This window comes from Aquarana catesbeiana, linkage group LG07 (genome assembly GCF_042186555.1).
Source record: "Aquarana catesbeiana isolate 2022-GZ linkage group LG07, ASM4218655v1, whole genome shotgun sequence".
In the NCBI taxonomy this organism is placed as follows: Eukaryota; Metazoa; Chordata; class Amphibia; order Anura; family Ranidae; genus Aquarana; species Aquarana catesbeiana.
The window spans coordinates 325,741,187-325,761,970 of record NC_133330.1 but is presented as its reverse complement, the minus strand read 5'-3'; the positions used below and the strand labels follow the sequence as shown (position 1 = coordinate 325,761,970).

Below are 20,784 nucleotides of genomic sequence, written 5' to 3'. Positions count from 1 at the left end.
TGGAGCTGCATCTTTAATTGTGTACAGCTCAGCGCATGTTGGATGAGTTACATAGGTTGAAAAAGTCCATCCAGTTCAACCAAAAATAAATAAAATCCCATAGACACAATCCTTCACCCACAGTTGATCCAGAGAAAGGCGAAAAACTCCAGCAAAGCATGATCCAATATGCTCCAGCAGGGGAAAAAATTCCTTCCTGATCGAGAGGCAATCAGATTTTTCCTGGATCAACTTTACCTAGAAATGTCAGTAACCAATTATATTGTATGTACATTTTATTTTTTCAAATGCTGCTCTGACAGTAAAAATTTTCCCCTCAGAAATAAACCTCCTTTCCTCCAACCTTCAATTGTTTTCTAGGTGTCCATGTCAGGGACCTGAAATTAAGTTATGACCGCCCCTTACAGTGACCATTGTCTCATTTATAAATAGTGATCATGTCTTCTCCTAATATAGAACTGTAGGCAAAACTTTTTTTTTTTTTTCATTTTGGATAGAGCAAGTTAGGGTTATAACCCCTATCATTATTTTTTCCCACCATCTATATCCAATTTCGGAGATTTCCCTTCACTTCCTTTCTCATAGCCAAACAGGAAGTGAGAGGAAATTCCTGCAAGTTAAGGGAATCCCTTGCCCCCAGCTCACCAGAACTAGTGTCCCCATTGGAAGATTTCTCCTCTATTACTTTTCTGGGGACAACCCAAATTTTTTTTTTTTTTTTTTTTTTTACTTTCACTCAGTGATAATGGTAAACGGGACAAATAAAGAGGCTGAATCTCCCTAACTGGGACACAGACAGCAATAAAAACTGACAGGGGTTTCAATCCCTCTCCACTCTATCCAAAACTAAAAAGAAAAGGTTTTAGTTGCCTTTTAGTTCTACTTTAAGCGTCTTCACTCTCAGATAAATAGGTTTAGTTTACTTGGTTGTCCCTCGTAAATGAGATCCTCCAGCCCCCTTATGAATTTCCCTGCCCTTCGTTAAAGTTTTTCTAATTCTAGGACATCCTTTCCATTGATTAGGGACCAAAATTGAAATGCATACTCAAGATGAGGCGGAACCAATGTTTTGCCCCTCAAATAAATACCCTTTAGTTAACGACGGCCTGGCATTGCATGCTACTGCTAGGTCTGTGGTCCTCTAGGACCCCCAAATCTATTTCCATCACTCATGTTCCCGGTGTAATTTCTTGTTTAACAAAGGAAAAAGTACAGAAAGAGAAGGAGAAGTATGGGGAAAGCTTGTTTGGCTGTACTTCTCCTGTGGATCACAGGACTGCAGTTCGTTCTGCACTACTGTGACCCGTTTTTAGCAGTCAGCCGGTTGACGTCACGGAAGGTCCAGGCTCTGGAAGGATTGTGACCATAAAGTCTGGATCCGCCCACAACTCTAGAACGGCACCCGGCTCAGCCTCTCAATGAGCCGCTGAGAGGCTGAGCCAGCCGCTCCCACCCCCTCCACAGCCCAGCCCTCCAGTGAGTGTTGGGAGGGGGGCAGGGCGGAGCAGAGGGCCAGTAACTGACCGACACCAGCTCTCTGCTCAGGGAACTCTGGGAACCGACCAACGTCTGCATGCAAGAGAAGCACCGCTCTGACTTTGAAGCCTCTGGTGAGATAATAGAAGACCAATACACCTACTCCAGGTGCTCAGGCTTGGGATGTCATCCTTCCATCCAACTAAGATACTTGAGAATAAAAAACGAAATTCCGGCAACTCTGGAAATTCTTCTGTAATCTTTTATTATAACATGACCATTAAGATGTGACAGCTGACGCGTTTTCGGCACTTAGCCTTGTTCACAGCTCTGAGAACTGAACGATCAGCGGTGTTTGATCGCTCAGTTCTCAGTGTTAGAAGCGGTGGGGGACAGATGCAGCAGCCACCTAGGTAAGTATGATTTTGGGAAAAAAAAAAAAAAATCCCGAACTTCTTCTCCTTTTAGTCACTCAGGAGAGTGAAGGTCCATTTTAAAGTGGAAGTCATGGCGAAATGTGTTTTTCATCTTCAACCATCCTTACCCTAAGGCTCCATTCACACTTGTGCGATTTGTCATGCAACTTTGGACATCAAAGTTGCATGATAAGTTGTTCCCCACGTTTTCCAACGATAAGTTACAGCGACTTCAAAGTAGTTCATGCACTACTTTGGTCCGACTTTCAATGTTAACCCTCAAAAGTTGCATGAAAGTCATACCTGAAAGGTTATACAATGCAACAGTTGTCCATTATCACTGGCCAAAGCCAAAGTTGTATCCAAGTCGCAGCCATCCAAAATTGCGTCAAAGTTGCACCAAAGCTGCACTCCAAAGTCAACGCAACTTTGGAGTTGTACAAGTGAGAATGGAGCCTTACTGAAAGTTACCCTACTTTTTCCATCATTGCTCTTCTTGGCTAGCAGGCACAAAGCCACCACCAAAAGACCTCACATAAGAAAGATCTTTCCATATCCATGCCTGTTCGGTTTGGCCAAGTGTGCTTGTTCATGCCTATGGAGGAGGAAGGCTGAACATAGCTATCCAGCTTGGCTGCCAGAAGAAGGGACAGCCCAGGGATATCTGAAGAAGTCGTTGCCTAATCCAGCTGTTACTGGCAGAACTAGAGGGTCTTAGTTTGGTGAAATCTCATGGACTCATGGTCTTCTGGAGTATGACGCATTTCATGCTCCTTATATCCAAACTTGTAAATGGTTATTAGAAAGTTATTTGTAAAATTCTCAGCTCACATAGAAGAAAGTACAAATTAGTATACAGTAACAGAAGCTTGATAAATGGAGGACCAGTGAGCACAATCGGGTTTCCTGGTATCCACCACAAGGCTTTGACTGAGTTTTCTATACCCGCAGCCAAATATGGTGCCCATTCTAATCTGTACATGATGTCAACACAAAGCTAATGTAATATTGTGCTGGGACTTAGAGAGGAAAAGTTTTCTTTTGATAGGAAGATGATGCAGATCTGATGATATAAGGATTGCCCGATCTCCAGTTCATTTTTATATTTGTCTTTACTTACACGTGTTTGTGCTCAATAGGCAGAGCTCCAGTGGAACAACATCCTGACAACTTTAGGAATGCTGGGCCCGGGCAGGGGGCATTTTTCTCTTCCTTGAGCTGGCAAGGTAGGCTTTTTTTTTTTTAGAAATGTCTGAAGAGTATCTGTTTATTAAAGCCTCGTACACACGATCGGATTTTCGTCCGGGAATTGTGTGATGACAGACAGTTTGCCTAAAACCCGACCGTTAGTACGCTCCATCAGACAATTGTTGGCCAACTTTCCGCCAACAAATGTTGGATGGCAGGCTAGTAAACCGATGGTCTGTCGTCAGATTTTCGTATCGTGTGTACACAAGTCAGTCACACAAAAGTCCAAAGTGCAAAAACGCATGCTCGGAATCAATGCTCACCAAATATGAAATTAGCAGAAGGTCCCCAAAGGGTGATGCTCAAGAGCTGAAATTCCTCGTAGTATGTCGCTATTTTCGTGTTTGTTGGCCGACAATTGTGTACTGTTTGTATGCAAGACAAGTTCCTGGCACATGCCCTTCGGACAAAAGTCTGATGCTTTGTCTACCAAAAATCCAATCGTGTGTACGAGGCTTAACAGTAGGCAATGTATGGACTAGTCCAGAGGTCTCCAAACTGCAGCTCCGGGGCCAGATGCGGCCCTTTGCTTGCTTTTGTCTGGCCCTTGGGGCACTAGTCATCCCACTGATATGAGACACTATTCTGCCCTCTGACACCATAAATGGGGCATAATTCCTGCCACTGACATCAACAATGGGGCACCATTTATCTCACTGACCCCTACAATGGGGCACCATTTCTCCCACTGACACCAACAATGGGGCACCATTTCTCTCACTGACACCAACAATGGGGCACTATTCCTCCCACTGACACCAACAATGGGGCACTATTCCTCCCACTGACACCAACAATGGGACACTATTCCTGCCCCTGATACCAAAGATGGGACACTGTTTACTCCCATTGACGCCAGAAAAATTTTCTATTCACACTGGCCACAGTCTGGCCCCTCTAAAGACTGAAGGACAGAAAACTGTCCCTTTGTTTAGAAAGTTTGGAGACCCCTGGACTAGTCCATTGCTTATAAAACGCAGCCTATTAATTTATCAGACACTTATTACAATACTCAAGGTCTTGCGTCTGCCTGATGTTGTTACTATCTAGAGAGATATCATGACATTCATTAAGCCCATAAAGTGGCCTTTTCAGTTTGGTGACATGTACACTTGAATAAGTAATATAAGAACCTTAAAGCGGAATTAAACCCTTGTTTTTTTTTTATTAAAATAATAAAATAAAAAACATGCGTATACTTACCTGCTCTGTGCAATCCTTTTGTACAGAGGAGCCCCGATCCTCTTCTTTTGGGGACCCCCACCGATGCACCTGACCCCTCCTCTTTGGCCGTATCCCACATTGGAAATATATACATAATACATAAATGCAGCTTTTCCCTAAGGGGAGTTTGTTAGTAGTGAAAACAAGATGGGTTCTTATCCTTCCCCACTCTATTCAAAATTACTGAAAAAAAATACTGTGTATTTGTCACTATTAAAAATAAAAATATTTAAAATGTTAAAAATTGTATTTTTTTTTTCTATGGCTTGGCTTACGCTTTAGGGGCTCGTTTGAACACCCAGATGAGCCTCGTATTTACAACCATTCCCACTTAAGCTGCAAAGACAACAGCCAGGGGTGTGCACATGGCAATTCTGCAAAGCATTAAAGTGTTTGTTAAACCCCGAAAAAAAAAAAAATCAGATCCTGGTCCCTTAAAGCAGATTAAACAGCACAGTGCTCGTGCTATGTAATCTGCCCTTCTCTAAACTATAAAAAAAAATCTTCCTGAACCTGCCACTTTCTGTATCCCCTCTCTGTACTGACCACGATAATCAGAGCTGCTGAGCCCTGACCACCGTGGTCAGAGGACGTCCCCCTGTCATACGCAGCTGTCCTCTTAGTTCTCCTCTCTCCCCCTCACCCCCCTCCTCCCTGCCTGTCATCTCTGTCTCCGCCCCGCCCCCCGCCTCTATTATTAAAAATAAAAAACCTACAATGATCACTGCCAGCCCCTCTATTAGAGCCTGGCATACCACACTATGTAAGTCGTTTCTAAAAACGAGGCTTGTAAATACCTCTTTAGAGCTCTCTTCAGGCCGGTCACATGACTGGCGGCCGCTTTACAGCTCCGAGACAGGGCTTCAGCGGGAGGCCACGTGATCTCCCTGACTGACGTCAGAGGGAGATCTCAGGCCCCTCCTGCAGAAGCCATGTATCGGAGCTGTAAAGCGGCCGCCAGTCACGTGACCGGCCTGAAGAGAGCTCTAAAGAGGTATTTACAAGCCTCGTTTTTAGAAATGACTTACATAGTGTGGTATGCCAGGCTATAATAGAGGGGCTGGCAGTGATTTAACATTTAGACTTAACAAACACTTTAAACTCCTTGTTGCCTGCCGAACACAAACCATTACAGGGAATGGGGCTGCGCTTCAACTTTGTGCAATGTGGCATTTATGAGTTTAAAACAGGTGGTGAAGAGGTGAAGTATCGCCTCCTCACTGCCTGTCAGACTGTCAGGCCCTGCCCCCCCCCCCCCATCTCCTGATTGGCTCACTGAATTTAAATGACAGCAGCAGGAGCCAATGGCGCCGGGCTGCCATCTCAGCCAATCAGGAGGGAGAGTCTCAGGCAGCCGAGGCACTCCTGCAACATCGCTAAACAGAGAGGGGGACTCAGGTATGCTGGCCATACACTATACGAAAAATTGGCCAAAATATGGTCATTTGGCCAGTTTGTTTCTTTTTTGGCCACTTAATGGGCACAAAATCGATAATTGTTGGGACGTTTTTGAGCCGAAAAAACGAAGGACGAGTTTGGAAATGTTCTAACGAACGATAAATTAAAAGGTTAATGTGTTTCCTGTCCAAACTGTTTGCACTAGGTATATGTAAAAAAAAAAAAAAAATTGATTCATTTATGACCACTGAAGGATTTATCGGTCATGACATGATGGCACTATCGTTTGCTCTCATGGCTGAATGTCCATTTTTCGAAAATGGGTTCGGACGATTTTTGGGGGGGGGGGGGACTGGAGGGGGCTTCTACACACAGAAGGCTTTTTATCTTAATGCATATAATGCATTAGGATTAGAAACCTTCTGACCTTACAATCACTTTAATGCTGGCCATACACTATACGAAAAATCGGCTGGACCCATTTTTGAAAAATGGACATTCGGCCGTGAGAGCAAACAATGTAATGACCGATAAATCGTTCAGTGGACATAAATGAATCCATTTTTTGTTCGTGTTTTTACATATACCTAGTGCAAACAGTTCAGACGGGAAACACATCAACCTTTCAATTTATCGTTCGTTCGGCAGAAAATTTCCAAACTTGTCCTTTGTATTTTCAGCTCAAAAACATCCCAACGATTATCGATTTTGTGCCCATTAACTAGCTGAAAAATGAACGAACCGGCCAAATGACCGGATTTCGGACGATTTTTCGTATAGTGTATGGCCAGCATTAGGCCGGTTGGCCAAAATCATCAATGTAAGGTAATGGTTATTTCATGTATGTGGAAACCCATATTTATTGAGTGATGGATAGGCTATGATCGAATGCAGCCTTGCTCAACCTTCTCAACACAGAGGAACCCTTGAAAGAACTTTCCAGTCTCAGGGAACCCCTGATAAAAATGACTATATCTACAACTCATGATACATTATTGTGACACTGAGTGGGAAGAATGTTCCTTATTTGTGTTCATCGTGAAGAATGGTGTCAGCAGGAACTAACCTGAAAGGTAGAATTTGGTTATTGCTTAAGGCAATGTTTCTCAACTCCAGTCTTCAAGGCGCCCCAACAGGTCATGTTTTCAGGATTTCCCTCAGATAAACAGCTGTGGTAATTACTAAGGCAGTGAAACTGATCAAATCACCAGTGCAAAATAATGGAGAGCCTGAAAACATGACCTGTTGGGGCGCCTTGAGGACTGGAGTTGAGAAACACTGGCTTAAGGAACCCCTAGCAACCTCTGGAGGAACCCTGGTTGAGAAACCCTAATCTAATGTCTATGAGGCAGCCCCTGAATGACTGCACAAGGAACAAATGAGAAACCCTTGCTTTATCTCTGGTGTTTCCACCATGCTAAGCCAATGGCAGGACTATGAATCTATGTACATTCCCTCTTCTTCCTTCTACTGTTTAAAGCAAACCCGTGCTTTCTCAATTAATGGCAACACAACAGGTTTGCTTCATTTCATTGTACATATTTACATTGACATTTGCTTTGATCCCTCAGACCAGAAGTCAGAGAAGTCCACTTCTCATCCGGTATCAGAAGATCGAGCTGTGCTAGTACACGATGAAAGTGAGCCATCAGACGACGAACTCCTATCTCTTTCAAGCCAACACAGCAACACCAGTGGAGAAAAACATCATGGAACCCCAAAGCACAAAAGCACAGAACTCCCTAGCACAGCTCCCCAGGCTCCTCCGGAAGACATTGACCTCTTGTTTCTCGATGGGAGTTCGGCGGCGGCTGCTGCTCCTGCAGCACAACCCATGGCACCACCTTCCAACTCAGACCTTCTGTATGACCTGTTTGGAGCTTCTCAGGCGCCTGGGGAAACCGTTTTTCAGAGCGGCGGAATCGGTTCAGCACATTCAACGCCACGGCGGTCTGCGGCGTCCTCTTCTCCGTCCCATTCTCCGAAGATAGGAGAAGGTAAAGAGGAGCATTCACTGGTTTATGTTCTTCCAAATGCCCTTTAAAAAATTTACTATGGATCCTTTTATTTATTTTTTGTTTTTTTGCCTAGGTCATCATTTTTTTTCAAGTTTGGCCTCCTAAGATGTACAGGGTAGTCAGATTTAAAGTGGATCTCTGATATTTTTTTAGTTTAGAGTAGTGAGGAAGGGTTAGATAGATACAGAACACTAATGCCGCGTACACACGGTCGGAATTTCCGACAACAAATGTTCGATGGGAGCTTGTTGTCGGAAATTCCGACCGTGTGTAGGCTCCATCGGACATTTGTTGTCGGAATTTCCGACAACAAAAATTTGAGAGCTGGTTCTGAAATTTTTGTTGTCGGAAATTCCGATCGTGTGTACACAATTCCAACGCACAAAATTCCAAGCATGCTCGGAATCAAGCAGAAGAGCTGCACTGGCTATTGAACTTCATTTTTTTCGGCTCGTCGTACGCGTTGTACGTCACCGCGTTCTTGACGTTCGGAATTTTCGACAACATTTGTGCGACCGTGTGTATGCAAGACAAGTTTGAGCCAACATTCGTTGGAAATAAACCCAGGATTTTTTTGTCGTAATGTCCGATCGTGTGTACGCGGCATTAGAATTATGCCTTGCATTAAGGACAAGAGAAGTGTTACTGTGCAGTGTCCATACATACAGAATAGGAACAGATACTGATATTTACACTTAGTATACAGAACAAGATAAGTGGTACTGTGCAGAGTCCATACATACAGAGTAAGAACAGATAGTGAGAATTACACCCAGTATACAGAACAAGATAAGTGGTACTGTGCAGAGTACATACATACAGAATAAATAGTGTAAAATGACTGTGTAATCACTCTAAGGAAATACTGGAGGTAAAGTGATGAGAAAAAGTCCTGGATAGCTGCATTAAAAATGATTATAGCCTTTATTTAGTAAAAACAAACAAAATTACACGCCACAGCAGAAAATGCAGGAAACTGACGCGTTTCACACTATAATAAGTGCTTAATCATAGCTATGATTTTTTCTCATCACTTCATCGTTACAAGCATTGCCGGCACCTGTGGCTTCCAACATGGAGGAGGGATCTGTTCCTAATTGACCTTCCTAGAGCGGTGATATTTCTTTCTCTGATATTTTGGAGGTCTTCAATGATCAGTAATTAATTTTTGATGGTAACAATAATTGGGTATCCTTTGGGCGCAGGGGTGGGCAGGGAAGTGTGCTGATCCTCCGCCTCCTGGCTCCACACTTATCACAGAGATAAGATCACAGATTGCGCACCATTCCCCTGTCACATGACTAGTGATGTCATCACCTTGCAGCATTGCTAATCAAAACTTTCTGTATCCTCCACAGCGTCCACATTTGATCCATTTGGATCGAGTCCGAAGCAGCCAGCTAAGGACCTTCTTGGCACCTTCCTCAGTGCTTCGAATGCCACGGCAGGAGACCCCTTTCTGCAAGCCGCGAGAAGCCCCTCCCCCAGCCCGACAGTCCAAGTGGATCCATTCAACATGGGTAAATCGTTGTGACCTATGTCGTGATGTATTTATAGAGGGATTCTAAACGAATGGAAACGGGGATATTGCTTTAAAACAGAAAGTTGTGGAAATCACTAACTATAGACAAGGTGACTAATCAGCTCTGACGGCCTAAGAGAACCTGTAGTGTCTATACTGCCCCCAGCTACATTATACTGACTTGATAAAGTCCGGCATCTGCACTTTTTTTACTTCCCTAGTCCAGACCTGCTCAGCAATGGTATGTAAAGGAATGGGAGTGGGCACACATAGCACACAGGGCTTGTACCTAACTGTTAAATTGTTACTAAACCCACAGCAGTAAAATCAGTCTGTATATGCAGTAAAGCATGCTTGTTATACTCACTGTGGAACCTAAGGGGTTAATCCTACACATTGTGTAAAATGGCTGTTTGATCCTGTCTTCTCTGATTCTCCCCTTCCACTGTCTCCCATCCATCTGCTGATAGAACAGAGCCTTGGGGGCACTCTGTACATGCTCAGTTTGGTGTATATTGCTAGAGAGTTTTTTTAATTTCTTGGGAGGGTGCATTTGATCAGCGCAGGGCCAGTCAGTACTGTCCAGACAGAGGGTCAGGGGTCCTGCAGCCTCAAAGGACAATCAGGGGAGAATGAAAACTCCTCCTACAAGCTTTAACCAGACCTCACAAAAGTCACAAGACTGCTATATATACTGCTGATGTGGAAAGGTATTTAGCAGTTTATATTTACTAAAATAATTGCATTTCCATGTTCTGTGTACTGTGGGAGACCAGATATAGTGAATGCAGGGTCCTGGGTTAAGTAACACTTTAAGTCAGAGTAGAGCAGTTAAAAGTGGTTGTAAACCCTTACATATACCCAGTGAAGTGACTACACTCAGGTGATAAACGGGGATGAAACAAATCACCCTACATAAGTTGCACCTGTTTATCTGCAGCCGTCTTCCCCCTACATCAATTCAAAGTGCAGAATTTACACAGGATCTCTCAGCTCAGAAAAGCAGGGGGTGGAGAGCTGAAGTTACATCAGTGAGGAGAGCTCTGAGAGCTGATTGGAGAGAAGGGACACACCCCCTTCACACAGGTACACAGCCAAGGCTGTCAATCAGCTGGAGCCTCCCTTCCTTGCCCTCCTGCCACTTCTCTGTGGTGCCCGGGAAATCATCCGGCAGTAGCTTGGCATCCCAGATAGCGAGCAATTGAGCTGCAAGTTTGAAAATGACTTACTAAGCTCTTGCTAGACTTCCCGGGCTTCACAAGTTTGTTGCACAATTGCAGCAAGTCCGCATTGCATGACTCCGGATCAACTTTCTTTGCAAACATTCTGCAAGTCAGCTGTAAGTTCTGGTTCAGTTACATTGTACAATAGTCCTCCCACCACAGGGGTCACTGTGGCTGAATTTTCATGATGTAGATTTGCAGACCTCTTGCTGTAGACTCACCACTGCAACTTTGCTCTTGCTAGAGACTTGTCATGGAAATTTGCTCCAAATTGGAAAAGTGTCAACTAGAACTTTAAGTTCTATACTGCAAGTGTATAGCCATGGGGCCATCCGGTGTCGTGGCTATATAAGAACTGGCAGATACTGGAGCTGACACAACGGCGGGAGCCAGCGTCGGAGGAGGACCATTTTATTTTTTATTTTTAGTGGGTCGGCGGCGAAGGAAGAAGATATTGGCAGAGGGGGGGGGCACCTCACCAGAGAAAGAAGACATCAGCAGAGCCCCCCCCTGCCCCAAAGCACCCACCCTCCATGTTGAGGGCATGTGGCCTGGTATGGTCAAGGAGGGGGGTGCCCGCTCATCTCCCCCCCCCTTTCCTGACCTGACGGGCTGCGTGCTCGGATAAGGGTCTGGTATGGCTTTTGGGGATAACTCGCGTCCTTTTCTTTTTTCTTTTTTTTTGTGTGGGGTTTTCCTTTTGATATCCATACCAGAACAAAGGGTCTGGTATGGTCTTCGGGGAGGACCCTGCGTCATTTTTTTTTTTTTTAATTTTGGCGTGGGATTCCTCACCAGATCCATACCAGACTCAAAGAGCCTGGTATGGATCTGGGGGGACTCCATGCCATTTTTTTTTTTCTATAAATTTATTGTGAGGACTTATCTATACCAAAAGCAAAGGAATTGTTTTGACAGGTCAGAGGACAAGCCGCAATCATCTCAAAGTCGAATCCTCTTCATTGAAGTCGCATTGACTTCGGACATGAAGTCATGCGACTTCCATGTTGGATCAGTGACTCAATGTTACATAGACTCAATGGGGTTGATTTACTAAAGGGAAAAAGACTGTGCAGTTGCTCCAGAGCTTAGTAAATGAGCAGAAGCTCTGCTGACGTCCATCATCCAATCATGTGCAAGCAAAAATGCTGTTTTTTTTAATTTTCCTTGCACAGGATTGGGTACTCTTTGCAAAGTCCAGCCTTACCTCATTTATTAAGCTCTGGAGCAATTGCACCTGCAGAGGGCAACTGCACTCTGCAAAGTGCACAGTCTATTTGCCTTTAGTAAATCAACCCCAATATTACATGGACTCAATATTACATGGACTCAATGTTACATGGACTCAATGTTACATGGACTCAATATTACATGGACTCAATATTACATGGACTCAATGTTACATGGACTCAATGTTACATGGACTCAATATTACATGGACTCAATATTACATGGATTCAATATTACATGGACTCAATATTACATGGACTCAATATTACATGGACTCAATATTACATGGACTCAATATTACATGGACTCAATATTACATGGATTCAATATTACATGGACTCAATATTACATGGATTCAATATTACATGGACTCAATATTACATGGACTCAATATTACATGGATTCAATATTACATGGACTCAATATTACATGGACTCAATGTTACATGGACTCAATATTACATGGACTCAATATTACATGGACTCAATATTACATGGATTCAATATTACATGGACTCAATATTACATGGATTCAATATTACATGGACTCAATATTACATGGACTCAATATTACATGGACTCAATGTTACATGGACTCAATATTACATGGACTCAATGTTACATGGACGGAATGGAAGTTTTTCTGAAAGTGTGTGGTTCTATGTGGCCTGTTTCTGTAATAACATACTGTATATTAATGTATCAGAAGGTTCCTACTAAGAGCTTTCATTATTTCTTCACAGTCATCAGATTCAAATGATTTTCCAGTTCGAGTGTAACTGGTGACTATTGGGATGTTATTCTTAGGTCAACAAACGCCTCCATCCATCCATGTCTCCATGCTTCATTTTGTTGAGAAACCAAATCACTTTGGCAAACGCCCTACTAGCATTTGTAGCCACGGCCATCTTGAGTAAGGGTGAATGATTCATGTAGCATTTACTTCCTGGAATCCATCTGCTCTTAGCTCAGGCATGCAGCCAGGAGGGTGTGCTTAGCTGAGAAAGACCCTCATCCTCTCCTGAAGACTTCTGGGATGTATGAGGACATTTGCCTAGGCCTGGAAACCAGGAAGTAACTGAAGAAGTGTGAAAAAAAAAAAGTGTAAAAAAGTAAATATGATATACTTTGTGGGGAGTTTTTTTCAGCAAAAGTGGAGTTACTCTTTAAAGTGGAGTTCAACCCTGAATTTTTTTTTTCAGAATCTGACTCCTCTAAACCTAAAAAAAAAAAACATTTGGAGGAATTTTTTTTTTTTTCATACTTACCAGAATCGCCCTGTTGCTATGTAGTCCTCCTAATCTGCCACTTCCTGGTCCGCGGAGCTCCTCGTCACTTCCTCCCTCGACCTGTGCTCCTGGGAAATGATGTGTCATCATTTCCCAGGAGTCTGTGGGCAGTACTGTGATTTTCCCATAACAATGGGTTGGGACCTTCCTCCGTCGCCGCCCGTTGTTATGGCAATTTTAGAGACAATCAACGCTGTGGCCGGTGAATTGCGCATGCGCGAGATTGAGAGGTGCATGCTGGTTACCCAGCATGCACCTCTCCAAAACTAATCCAGGAAGAGATCTCGATTGGGCTTCACATGCCCACAATCATGATGGCAACGGCCACAACAGGAGGCAGCAAATATTCAGTAAGAGATTTATATTTTTGCTAAATACATAATAAACATTATATACTAGTATTTGAATTGTATTAGTAATAATGATAGGATCAATTAAAAAAAAAAAAACATTTTCACCGGAACTCAGCTTTAATGTGCCTAATAGGTGTGTTTCTTCTCCATCCAGTGGCCATTATGCAGTATTTTCCCGATTTGCTGTATTTCAGGAAAATACTGCTTTTTGACCACTAGAAGGAGCTGACAGTCATAGAAAATAAACATATTAGACCCATTATGAGGATTATTTGTGACATCACATTACATTTTTTATATAAATAAACTGCTTAGTGTAAAGTTGCACCTGGAACAAATACTGTAAATTGCTATAAATAAAGCAGAAATTATGCATATTTGATATGATTATTTTTTTTTCAGCTCCTCCTTCTGTGTCTATCCAACCTGATGTGTCTTCAGCGTGGGACTGGAGCGCTCCTCCTCAAGGTAAAACTCAAAACTCTGCATTTATTTTTTTTTTTTCTTCTTTGGTTTTTATTGTTCAGCCACTTCGTTTTCCAAGGCTTTCCAAGGCAGTACAGTACAGGGGGGTCCCCGAGTTACGAACCTGTTAGGGACTGCCTGCTTGTTCTTAAGCCGTATTTGTTCGTAAGTCGGAAGCGCATGCGCAGAACAGCAGAGACGTTGTTTTCCGATGTTTTCTGATGTTCTGTCAAGTAGCCACGCATGCGCAGACTTCGTTTCCCGGTGTTCCGTTAAGTAGCCGCGCATGCGCAGATGTCGGTTTCCGATGTGGCCACCGTCGAAAAGTGGCCGCGCATGCGCAGAACGTCACCCGCCTCCCGTTCGTAAGTAGGAGTCGTTCGCAAGTTGGAGGTTCGTAACTCAGGGACCCCCTGTACAGGTACGTTACAATCCAAGACAAGAAGGTTAGGAGGTCTCTAATCATAAAGAGATGGGCAAGTGATAGAAAATAATAATTGTGTGGGGATGAGAAGTAAATTGAGTTGTTCGCTGAGATGGGATAGGCTTGCCTGAAGAGGTGAGATTTCAGGGTTTGCTGAAAGGTGGACAGAAAAGGAGATCGCCGGATAGACTGGGGAAAGGAGTTACAGAAGGTGGGAGAGGCTCCAGAGAAGTCCTTTAAAGCACAACTAAAGTCACAGATACTCACCTAAAGCTCTAATGGTTTGACGCTTACAAGGTCCTGCTCCAGCATTTTCTCCATGGGTTCTTCCGGGGGCCAGTTTTCGACTGTTTTGATTGGCCACGCATGCTATTGAGTGCAGTCATATGCAGATCGGTGTATATTCTGCAGGGGATGGCGAACAGGCAGGTAGGTGTATTTTATTATAGGAGAGATGTTGCATGATTCTTATGCAATAAAGAGCCTAAAGCTGCATACACACGATCTGACTTTCCGATGGGAAATGTTCAATGACGGGCTATTGGCGGTAAATCTGTGTACGCTCCATCGGACAATTGTTGTCGGACTTTCCGTGGACAAATGTTGGATGGCAGGTTTTCAGATTTTCCGCGGGCAAATGTCTGTTGTCGGATTTTCCGAGCGTGTGTACACAAGTCCGTCTGACAAAAGTCCAAAGTACAAACACGCATGCTCGGAAGTAAGGACGAGCCGGAAGCGGTCGGTCTTGTAAACTAGCGTTCGTAATGGAGAATTAACATTCGTGACGCGGCAAATTATGAAATCTCCAAATGCAGCGCAAAATTCTCTTCTTCTTTAATGGGATAATAATGAAGCTGCTTTGCTGGGGATACTGATGGAGTTATTGCAAACTGATTTTCAAAGGTTTTTTTTTCTATTGATATCAAGAATAATATTATTATTCTTTTTTTTTTTTTATTTGGGCAAGTTACCACAACAACATTATCCTGGAGTTTTTAAGATCAAAGATACAACTATGTTGGTGTCCCTTGTCAATTTTACATTGTATTTTATAAAATGTAACTGCCGACTCCCAAACTGTCATTTGAAGTAAAACACACAGCCAAGTATTATTCTACACAATTTTTTCATTGTGCATTAAAAAAAGAAAACAAATAAAATTAGACATGATATCTGCCAATAGAACTTAACCAAAAAGTGCATTCTATGCATCCAAAAATATAGAAAATATACCAAATCAAATCATTATTATTCAACCAAAAAAATAATGTCAAAGCAATAACTCCAAGGCCAATAATAAATAACACGTTATCTCCTCCGATTCCACAACATGGCTGGTTGATGAACGGCCGTTCAGAAACGAACTGAAAAGCGCAAAATGAAAAGTGCAAAATGAAAAGCGCGAATCAACACTCACCAAACTTCTACTAACAAGAAATTAGCAGAAGGAGCCCAAAGGGTGGCGCTAAAGAGCTGAAAAACAAAATAGTACGTAACTACGTTCGTATTTGTTGGCCAACAATTGTGTGACCGTGTGTATGGAAGACAAGTTTGGGCCAACGCCCTTCGGACAAAATTCCGCGGTTTTGTTGGTTACAGTCCAGATGGATGTATTGTCATTCTCCGGTCCGGACGCTATATATGCCGTCCTGTATGTTTTGTTTCAGAGCGGGGTCCGTGGGGCTCCAGCAAGTAATTTCCTTCAGCTCTGTACTGCTGTAGAGTCCTCTGGGCCACCATCCACTCACCTCAGCCAAAATGGTTTCCGTTAGCTTCAATCAACTGTGCACGTGCAAGCGTGATGTGGTACATCATCCGTGACACACGGAGCGTCTCTTACGTGATGCAAGATCCGACATGTTTCACCAGATGCCCTGTTTTTTTCAAGGATCCTTGAAGCTAACGGCAACCATTTTGGCTGAGGTGAGTGGACGTTGGCCCAGAGGACTCTACAGCAGTCCAGAGCTGAAGGAAATTACTTGCTGGAGCCCCAAGGACCCCGCTCTGAAACAAAACAGACAGGACGGCATATATACATCACGGACCGGAGAATGACAATACATCCATCTGGACTGTAACCGTATCGTTCCACACGTGGTCTGGTGAGCGGACCTTTGGTCCTCCAATTGCTTGGTTTACTTTGCCCCAGGTATTTTGTTATACCTCAGCCTGTGTTACCCTACTTCACTGTAATGTCATCTTTCTACTGTTATCCAATGATGGAACTTTTAGTCTTATGCCGCGCACACACGATCGGAAATGCCGCCAGCAAAAGACCGATGAGAGCTCTTGGTCGGAAAATGCGACCGTGTGTATGCTCCATCGGACTTTTGCTGGTGGAATTCCAGCCAGCAAATGATTGAGAGCAGGTTCTCTATTTTTCGGTCGGAAAAAGTTCCTATCAGAAAATGCGATCGTCTGTATGCATTTCCGACGCGCAAAATTCCTACGCATGCTCGGAAGCATTGAACTTCATTTTCTCGGCTCGTCGGAGTGTTGTACGTCACACCGTGTTCTTGACGGTCGAAAGTTCAGAGAACTTTTGTGTGACCGTGTGTATGCAAGACAAGCTGGAGTTCCGTCGGAAAAACCATCCAAGATTTTTCCGAAGGAAATTCCGCTCGTGTGTACGCGGCATAAGTGTCTAATTCAATCCTGGATTATTGTATACTTGTACCTCCTGGATTAGCCACCAATTGTGGATCCCTTCCACCTCTCTACACTGGCAGCTTTACCGAGCTACAACTTCAATCAATACTGTTCCTGTGGGACTAGCAATTTGACTCAACTATTAATCCTCTAACCAAAGCTTTCCCCTTGAAGGAGATTTACCTAATTAAACTTAGTAACAAGATGGACTTTTTCTCCTGTGGTGCATGTCACCGGGATTTCTAGTCTAGTCCAACAAATACTATTCACTTTAATGAATTACTGTTTGTGTTATAGGTGTGTGCATGTAGAGTGAAAGCGTGATGCAGCTGCTCCTAAACAGACAACGTTGTCTAATTCTAACATGATCTTGGTGTTGGTGATGGGTACCTGGTCTTGGCATCTTTTTGTATAAAACAAATTTTTGAAATAAATTTATTCCCTTGTTAAAGTGGAGTTCCCACAGTTTCATGAATATCGTTTTTTTAATATTCCTAGTTATATTACTCATGTGTTTCATATAGATCGCCGCTCGATTGCCGATTTCCCATACTAATCTAACTTTTATTCTGCCTTGCTGGCATTTTCCATATTGCTTGTGGGCATGTGAAGCCCACAAGCACTATCTTACGGGACACGGTGCAGCTGAGCGACCAGCATGCGCCGCCTGTCCTCACGCCTGCGCAGTAATGCGCCGTCGTTGGCGCTGTAAAGTATAGAGGTTGCCATAACGACGGGCGGCGACGTCGGAAGTTCCCGCCCCGTTGTTATGGCAACCTAGCCCCCGGCGCTGCCCACTGCCTCCTGGGAAATGATGACACACATCTCCCAGGAGCAGTGGCGAGCGGAGGCGCCGAGGGAAGTGACGTCAGGAGCCTAGGAGATGAAGGAGGCAGATTTTGAGGGACCACATAGCAACAGGCATCAAAAGGTAAGTAAAAAAAAAAAATTCTCCAAGTGTTTTTTTTTAAATTTATTTCATGCACATTAATGATTTTTTTTGGGGGTGGAACGCCACTTTAAACAGCTTGGTCCACCTGTGTCTCTTCTCAGTGGGATCCTTTCCCCTGTAATCCTTCTTTTTACAGCTATTGTATTTAGGCACGGAGACCGCACCATATACTGGGGAGTCTGCCAGTGTCAATTTTGGCAGCAAATTTCGATTCCGTTTTAGTCTTATGCCGCGTACACACGGGCGGACTTTTCGACCATCCGATGGTGTGTGGGCTTCATCGGACCTTCAGCGGACTTTTTCAGTCAAAAATCTGACGGACTTTAGATTTGGAACATGCTTCAAATCTTTCCGACGGACTCGAGTCCGGTCGAAAAATCCGCTCGTCTGTATGCTAGTCCGACGGACGAAAACCGACGCTAGGGCAGCTACTGGCTATCCACTTCCTTATTCTAGTCCGGTTGTAGGACATCACGTACAAATCCATCGGACTTTGGTGTGATCGTGTGTGGGCAAGTCCGTTCATTGGGAAAGTCCGTCGAAAGTCCGTCGGACCAGTCCGGTCAAAAAGTCCGCTCGTGTGTACAGGGCATTAGTCTTAGGACTAAAATGGCATTTTAGTTTTAGTCCCATTTTAGTCTTCTGCAATTGTTTTAGTTTTAGTCATATTTAGTCGACTAAATCTCCAGTACATTTTAGTCGACTAAAATCTAATGGGTGTAATTAAATTGTAATGCATTGGTTAACATTTCTCTACAATTTCCAAACTCATTATATACTGCTGGAGTGAAAAATCTAATGTTATTTATTATGGCACTGAAGTATAAACATGCACTACAGACCAGTGTTAATTTTTAAGTCAAATTTCAATTTAGTTTTAGTCTTAATCTTTTGACTAAAATGCCATTTTAGTTTTAGTCGTATTTTAGTCATCTCGGTTGTTTTCGTTTTAGTCGTATTTTAGTCGACTAAAATAATATTCATTTAGTCGACTAAAATGTTTTAGTCGACAAAATTAACACTGGAGTCTGCAATTTTTAGGGACACCACACGGGCATTTTTGATCATTACCCAGTGTTGTGATAACAAATAGTGAGTGTTGATCTTCAAAAAAAAAAAAAAAAACTTTATTTTTTTTTCCTTTGCAAAGAATACCTAATCACATGCAAGGAAAATTAAAAAAAAAAAAACTGAATTTTTGCTTGCACATGATTGGATGATGGAAGTCAGCAGAGCTTCTGCTCCTTTACTAAGCTCTGGAGCAACTGCAATTTGCCTTTAGTAAGTCAACCCCATAGTGTGCCTTCATTTTTTTACAAAGGAGTTGAATTCCGGGAATTGAGCTTTAAAGCTGAATTCTGAGAATTAGGCACGATGTACCCTTTCAGTGGAAAAGGCTGTTTACTGTAAACGTCAATGCACTCGGGCTACCCTCTGGTCCAGAAGTAGCCAGTCCTGCATCATTGTCTCTTCACCAATTTTTCGGTGAGGCATCCCCCGGGTAACATAAATGACGAAGCAGCTTGGCTTTGATACTGCAATGATAAAAATTTACAATGTATTATAATCAGTCAAATTCTTTACCTTTACGCAGGTGGTTTAGGCGTTGGAAGCAGATCAGGTGCCACAACTCCTACAGGCTCCCCCCATGGCACACCATTGCACCAAGCCAAGCCACAGAGCCTTGATCCATTTGCCGACCTTGGAAACCTAGGAGCAAATCTTCCAGGTAAAATGTTTTTTGTTTTTTGTTTTTCTATTATGAACGATTATGAAGGGACTAGGATCCATGCCTTCCCTATTGTAAAGCTCCTCCCACATTGTACAAAAACACTGGCTAGGCACACAGTTAACCCTTTGATCACCCCTGATGTTAACCCCATTCCCAGCTAGCCTCATTTTAGTACAGTGACAGTGCATATTTTTAGCACTGATCACTGTATTAGTGTCACTGGTTCCCAAAAAAAGTGTGAAAGGTGTCAGTTAGTGTCTGATTTATCCGCCGCAATATCGCAGTCCCACTATAAGTTGCTGATCACCGCCAATACTAGAAAAAAAAAAAATAAGGAAAAATTCCAACTTTTGCGAAAACCAATCAATATATGCTTATTGGGTTTTTTTTTTTACCAAAAATATGTCTAAATTTCTTAAGAAATTAGTTTTTCAATTTTTTTTTTTTTTTATTGGACAGCTGTTATAGCAGAAAGTAAAAAATATAGTTTTTTTTTTTTCAAAATTGTCTTTTTTTGTTTATAGCGCAAAAAATAAAACATACAATCCCATATACACAATACTATACCCACAGTTGTTCCAGAAGAAGGCAAAAAACCCCAGCAAAGCATGAAACTCAATGTGCTACAGCAGGGGAAAAAAATTCCTTCCTGATCTCCCGAGAAGCAATCGGATTTTCCCTGGATCAACTTTACATATAAATGTTAGTACCCAGTTATATTATTATGTACATATAGGAAAGAATCCAGTCCTTTCTTAAAGCAATCTATTGAGCTATACAGAACCACCTCTGGAGGGAGTCTATTCCACATTTTCACAGCTCTTACTGTGAAGAAACCTTTCCGTATTTGGAGATGAAATCTCTTTTCCTCCTAGATGTAAAGAGTTCCCCCGTGTCCTCTGTGATGACCTTAAAGTTAAAAACACCAAGTTCACTATATGGACCCCTTATGTATTTGTACATGTTGATCATATCCCCCCTTAATCTCCTCTTCTCAAGAGGTTATTGATTCAGTTCCTCTAATCTTTCCTCATAGCTGAGCTCCTCCATGCCAGTTCATCAGTTTGGTTGCCCTTCTCTGCACTTTCTCCAGTTCACCAATTTTCTCTTTTGAGAACTGGAGCCCAAAACTGAACTGCATATTCCTTATGAGGTCTTACTAATGA

The 20,784-nt window shown here is 42.9% G+C and overlaps 1 protein-coding gene across 5 annotated transcripts in view; it reads left to right on the top strand.

Moving 5' to 3' along the window:
* The window catches only part of DNAJC6 (DnaJ heat shock protein family (Hsp40) member C6), a 140,299-nt gene that overhangs the window by 101,633 nt on the left and 17,882 nt on the right, over positions 1-20,784 (top strand). For all 5 annotated transcript variants that reach the window (XM_073593798.1, XM_073593799.1, XM_073593800.1 and 2 more), the window contains 5 exons: positions 3,032-3,118; positions 7,334-7,759; positions 9,139-9,300; positions 13,799-13,864; positions 19,481-19,615. In XM_073593798.1, coding sequence (XP_073449899.1) covers positions 3,032-3,118; positions 7,334-7,759; positions 9,139-9,300; positions 13,799-13,864; positions 19,481-19,615 — 876 coding nt within the window. The remainder of the gene's footprint in view (positions 1-3,031; positions 3,119-7,333; positions 7,760-9,138; positions 9,301-13,798; positions 13,865-19,480; positions 19,616-20,784) is intronic.